This window comes from Taudactylus pleione, unplaced genomic scaffold (assembly GCF_031769625.1).
Source record: "Taudactylus pleione unplaced genomic scaffold, aTauple2 ptg000053l, whole genome shotgun sequence".
In the NCBI taxonomy this organism is placed as follows: domain Eukaryota; kingdom Metazoa; phylum Chordata; class Amphibia; order Anura; family Myobatrachidae; genus Taudactylus; species Taudactylus pleione.
The window spans coordinates 30589187-30595704 of NW_028284455.1; the positions used below are offsets into that span (position 1 = coordinate 30589187).

The window sequence follows — 6518 nt, forward strand, 5'->3', positions numbered from 1 at the left end:
ACTCTCCCCGGCAGCTCTGCACACGATATGCACACAATTTGGTATCCAATCTTCAAACGATCTCTCCTGCATGCAGACTTTTCACTGTGTATTGTATCCTAGATTGTCAGATCTGCCCTACAGCACGGCAGATCTGTCGATGCGATGTGCGACCAGCGGGGACGTGCATCGCATCGTGATCATGAGTGGGGACTCACGATTGGCATATTTTACACGATCTGTTGTTCCAATGCGTCGGAATCGGCCAGATCGGGTAAAATATCACTGTGTGTGTGGGCACCTTTAGGGCCTGATTCTAGTTTGGAATAAAGCAAGGCAGGGCAAGTCATTGTGCACCTTGGTAAAACCATGCTGCACTGCAGGTGGGGCAGGTGAAAAATGTGCAGAGATGTCATCTCGGTTCTGCTTTGTGCCATTGCTACAGTTATGTCCAGGAAGTCATTCTGTGCCTTGATTGGTGAGAAACACAGATTTATATATAAAGATATGCATTTAGCAAAAGCTGCAGCGGGATATCTGGAAATGCTCATTAGTAATGAATTGGAACCCATTTCACATTCCTATTAAACCTATTGAATTGTTTTTCACTAGTGTGTAACTTCAGTTGCTAACCATATTTATTCGGATAAGTTTATATGCAATGTACACATATATTCTGTACTGTTATGTCATCAGCAGACTCTATAGTCTCTTGGAAGCGTTCTGTCTGTTTTACTGAGGCAAAATGGTCTTTCAGCCAGGCGGGGCTAAGTGCAGTGAAGGGATAATGCAGACAGTATCTGATGGTGTTGAGCCCAGAGGGAGATGTCCTAGCAATTAGAGCTAAAAGCTGCAGTATTAAATCTCACAACGTTCCTCACCTGGGATCAGCTTTCAGCTGGACGTGTGGGAGACATCTTCGGGGAACCTTCTGAATTCATAATGATTCATTAGCAGATTGCTTTGGTTTTTATATTGTTTTGTTTTAGTATGAATTTGTTTTCTAGGCTGCATCTATGATCCATCCGAAGGAAATCCCACCAGAGGCAATACTGCTGGCAGTCTACCTAGAACTACAAAATGGTAACGATCTCCTAGTGTTCTGTTGTTGTCGTTACAGCTGCTGTTTAGTAGTGATGTAGTGCTGCAGTGTACTGCTTGTTTGTCCTTCTATTCTGCATTGAACAATAGTGGTGAGTTGTTTTTGTGGCCTCACTATATGTGAATGCATAATTATTATTTTATTTCTGCCTCATTTCTCTTATTTAAAAAAATTAAACAAAAATAATAATCAAAGTTTTAATGGGTGCTCCAGATATAACCACACCTAAACGAACACCCTTGATAATGATGATGTCTTATTGGATTAAATGTTAGAAGGAATTACGAGCTTGCTGCACTTGCTACAGAAAGGCCACCGGCCTCTGTTATCTTTACACTATGCCTGCACGTACAGTACAGAGACTCACAGCTAACATTTATTAAGAGTGTCAGCATTTGCTGACGCACGGTGCTCTGTAACGTTGGGATTGTGTGTGCAACATGGAAAATGTACTGTAGATGGACAGATGCAATTCAGCAAGAGAACACTGAATTGTTGTACACCCTTTACTAAATGGGAGAGGTTCTGAGGACTTGCTATCCCACTTGTAATTGTGAAAGCACTTTAATGGAAGTAATTAGTAATATGCAATAGTGATAAAAACCCTTTGTGAAGCACTTATCTGAGCTCCTGTGGGTTGACCTCATGTGTGTCGACAAACTGAGCAGATGAATCCTTCAGCTAATATTCCTGTACCATCATTGCCGCTGCATGTATTTGCCATATTCTGCTGTATATATAAGTGGGGTCTGTGTGAAAGGTGTACGCAGCGGTTACAGCAGGATGAATCTATATTACATCTATATTTTATGAATGTAATGTCTTTCAAGTGAATATTTCGCTAGGTTTATAGTGCATTTCCCATGGGTTTTTCCTGGTGTCACTTGTTATTCATTTGGCTTTCTTAGCAAATAACATTTACTCAGTATTTTTCCCCTATAACAAAATCAATTTCAGAAATGCCCCATTGTGGTTTCTCCCCTTAACAAATGGCAGTACCATGTGATCAGGTTTATACTGGCCAACGCGGGCCCTCTGACATGACAATTATCAGGGCCATAACTAGGGTGGTGAGACCTGTGCCATGGCACAATGCACTGCAGGGCAGGGGGCGCTGTTCTGGCCTTTCAATTTTCTGTTCATCATCATTCCCACTTGTAGCTTCCTCTTCTTTCATCCCCAGCATCTCCTGGCCTCCCCTATCTCTTCTCTGGCCCTTCCCCATGAGGCCATGGCCCTATTTCAGGTGCACTATACTATGTCCCCATTTAAAAAATGGGTGGGGGGACTGCCAATGCTATCTCTGGCACAGGACACCAAAAAGTCTAGTTATGGCTTTGACTGACAATTAACACTTGTACCAAGCATTGGAAGCTGTAGGACAGTTAAAAAAAAAAATGTTTGCTCTCATCACCAATTACAGATTCAGATACTGATTGTAAGCAGAATGGTCTTGGAGGTTGAGATAATCTCTGTATTGATTGAATATGCTTATGCCGCCTAGGTAGATATGAAGTCAGGAAGCCAGCGGACCTAATCCCGACAGCCGGCTTCCCGACTGCTTTATCCCAGTGAGGGTTAAATGACAGGCATCTAAATCTAGACGCCTGTCATTTTACCGATGCCGGGAGACCGGCGCCCGGCATCCTGATCGAAGTGATGGCAAGCGCGGACAGCCACGGGGTTGGGGTTAGGTTTAGGGCTCCCGGGGGGGGACTTAGGGTTAGGCACCCCCCCCGGGAGGTTAGGGTTAGGCTAGGGGGAGGGAGGGTTAGGCACCCCCGGGGGGGAGTTAGGTTTAGGCAGCAGGGAAGGGGGGGTTAGGTTTAGGCACTTAGAGGGGGCATTAGGGTTAGGCACTGGGGTAAAGGTTAGGGTTAGTCACCCCCCCGGGAGGTTAGGGTTAGGCTAGGGGGAGGGAGGGAGGGTTAGGGTTAGGCACACCTAAGGAGGGTTAGGGGAGGGAATTGGGTTAGTGAATACTTACCTTAGGGACGATCGGGATTTTCACCCATGTCGGGCAGCCGCTGTCGGGATTTCAAGTCCGGCGGTAAATCATACCGATCCCCCTAGGTATAATGCACATTTGTTACTGGGAGGAATAAGTAAATGGTAAAAGTTCGCTTAGCAAAAATGAAAAGTTAAAATGTTACATAAATGAACATAACCATTTCTGTGCTGCTCATTTGGTCATGCTGCTTAAGCCAGGTGGCTACTGTAGTTGGGTTATGTGGAGAATACATGGTAGATTGCTGATTATATGAATTCTAATCATTTATTGACATTGAAACATGCCTTATTGCAACCTTTGCTAAAGACCTTGTTTTGTCCTGTGTGGATTCAGCAAGGCCTTCATTACACCCAGGTAGTGCAGTTTATTGTTGCCCTTGAACACAACAGATATGCTCTGCCTTGATAAACTGAAAAAAGCAGATGGGTCCGGAAAGATTCTAGCCTTGTGTATGATGATAGTTGCAGCAAGAGCATGTACACATCATTCTGCAAGTGGACCATTGTTTCTCTCACTTGTGCCTAGTTCTGAGTGATTCATTCATTCTACATATATTTTTATATGGAGTCTCTGGTTTTGAGCAAACTGCATTTATGTGCAACCTCGGGCAGTTTCCTCTCATTCCTCTTATGTACATTTGGTGGCAGTGGGGGCTCTGAGAAGTAAACAGTGATAGCGTCCAAGATCACTTTACCGCGGAGTTCGGACCAGGCTTTGCTACTGCGCTTGCACCACCACTGGGTCTCACATGTGCAAATATTGGCTGCTGGGGTGGGATACGAAGATGCCTTTCCTACTAAATAATTGTATTTACAGTAAGCTATAGACTACAATAGCGTTATTTATTGGGTTCAGGATTCCCATTGAGAATTATGGGGACTGTGGTATCCTGCGTTACTAGCTGAACACACATCTGTGATAAATTGCGGGATACTTAAATGACTGAAATTTGTGATTTTCCAAATTATTTTAAAAGGCTCAAATTTGGTAAATAGTTCCCATATAGTCGAAACTTCCCCAGATTGACAGGTGTTCTCCTCTGAGAAGGTCCTGCAAATGTCAAATCAAATCTTTCACAAATTCATTTTAAATGGTGCAACAATGCAAATGTGAATGTATTAATCTGCAAAAGTCATATTCTGCCTAAGAATTGTGTGAGTTCTAGATTTAGAGCAGTAGAAGCTAATTTTCCCTTTCTCAACTAACAAGTAATTCTGTATTTATATATTACTATATGTGTCTTACAGTGCAATAAGCGAAGTGCATATACAAATTCTTTCCTCTTACGCTTTTCCAGGCACACTTGTACACATGCTCCTCAGTAGCACTTCCTTGTAGTACTGTCTAGAATTCGCTGTATAATAATCCCTATATTTTAGTTTTTTTATTCTGTGCAAAATGCTATGTGTTACAAATGTTTCTCTTCTGTAAATAGAATATTATTTTATATAGCACCAAAATATTTCATAGCGCTGTACAAAGAATGGTTCATCCCTGCCACATTGGCGCTTCAGACATGATTCTCTACCATATATTTATGTACATACACTTTGTTCTTTGTTAGAAGACAGGTAACATACCATTTTGTTTTCCGACTATGGGTAATAATCTAGGCACCCAGTGGAAACCCACATGCGCACAGGAAAAAACAAATGCTATACAAATAACAGGTCAGAGTAGAGCCCATTGCTGCAGCACCATCATTGGTATATCCCAGAATATATACATCTATAGTGAAAGAAGCATTCACAGCACTAAGCAACTGGAATTATGCTGTGCATGTGGACCCTGGTAAATATCATTAGGACCTTGGACATATTGAATGTGTGTCATCTATCATGGCTTCTCTGTGCTGCATGCCTTGTAATAGGGAGTCACTTAGTCTTCTAGGTAGTAAGATGAACTTACACATTGACATGGCCAGCGATGTGTCACAAAGTAAACGGACTTACTGTGATCTTTTGTTTAATGTATCGGACACTGTTTTTGTCTTTGCTGTTACAGCAGTTGACAATACACTGTATTTCATTCTAATATTAACAGATGCAGTCGAAAGTCTGGGTGAGCCTGGATGGTGCATTTTACCTTAATATTTGAAAATGTTGCGAGCTGGAGTATTTAGGTTTCAGATATCTCATCCTCGCCATTCCACAGGGATTTGGAGAATAAGGAAAAGAAATGTAGTTTGTATTGTGCACTTACTTGGCAGCTGTTCCAGCAAACCATGCTGACAAATAATCTGATCCTCTGTCCTAGGCAATACCCAGCTGGCCTTGCAGATCATTAAAAGAAACCAGCTTCTGCCGTCCATCAAAATGATGCTGGATCTTCGCAAGAAGCCATTGTTCCAGCCCATCCATCAGCCATTGCAGCCAATTCAGATGCCAGCTTTCACCACTGTTCAGAGGAAATGATGTACAGTATGCCTGCCACAGGACTGTCCGACTGAGGCACAACATTTTAAATCAGTACTTCATTAAATGGCATATTGGACTTTATCTTGGCGCATTTTGGCATTTTTTTAACCATTTGTAGCAAGAAAAATGTTTCTTGAAAATAAAAGGATCTAATCCTGTTCTTGCCGAAACAAACTTCTCAGTCTTTTCCCAAGATTTGTGTGTTTTCTCTATAATGAATAATTTATCAGTGGGGCAATAAACATCATTGCACATGTTTACATAAAGATTGTCACTTTGTCACGTCTTCTCATTCTAATAGCGATTATCTTCCTCACCTAGGATTGAAAACCAGCAGATTACTTAGGGATGTAATGGCTGTTTTTGTGATTGCTGTTATGAAGAGGATAGGAAAAAAGTAAAGCAATGTATATGCTAAAAGGTATATGGTTTATAGCTGCATTAAATGTCAGAAATAAAAATTTTCATGCTCACAAATATGTGCATGGTGATGCGGTCATAATACCGACCGCGGGGATTCCGGCGCTCAGAAAATGCCGGTACCAGAATCCCAACCGTCGGCATACCTGAAGGTAAAAAAATATTCATGCCTCAAATTTCAAGGAGCCTGCCCGTTCTAAGGAATAAACCTTTTCTAGGCCACAAGCAATAGTAATAATGAATACATAAAATAGGACAGTACCCAGGACTGATCCCCTGTGGTATCCACTGGTTACCAGAAAACTCATCTGCACTGACACTATTGTCTTCTGTGCTTTAGCTAAACTTTTATCCATTCCACTATATTTGGATAAAATGAAAGGATTTTCAGTTTCTGAATTTATTGTGGCATACAGTTTCAAAGTAAATGTAAGGAAGTGATACTCACACATCCGCCCTGATTTATTACTTTAGGGTACAGTAGAGTGAAAAAGCAACCAGCTGCATGTGTGACAGACTCTCAGCCGCATATCCAGGCTGCCTTGAATCTTGTCATTTGTTTAATATAGTGTTTAAAGGATAGCAAGCA

General features: G+C 41.8%; 1 protein-coding gene across 3 annotated transcripts in view; it reads left to right on the plus strand.

The window, feature by feature from the left end:
• The window catches only part of CNOT10 (CCR4-NOT transcription complex subunit 10), a 118409-nt gene extending 112634 nt beyond the window's left edge, over positions 1–5775 (plus strand). For all 3 annotated transcript variants that reach the window (XM_088462771.1, XM_088462773.1, XM_088462772.1), the window contains 2 exons: positions 987–1062; positions 5349–5775. In XM_088462771.1, coding sequence (XP_088318897.1) covers positions 987–1062; positions 5349–5506 — 234 coding nt within the window. In that variant the 3' untranslated portion in view covers positions 5507–5775. The remainder of the gene's footprint in view (positions 1–986; positions 1063–5348) is intronic.
• Positions 5776–6518: the final 743 nt, after the last annotated feature.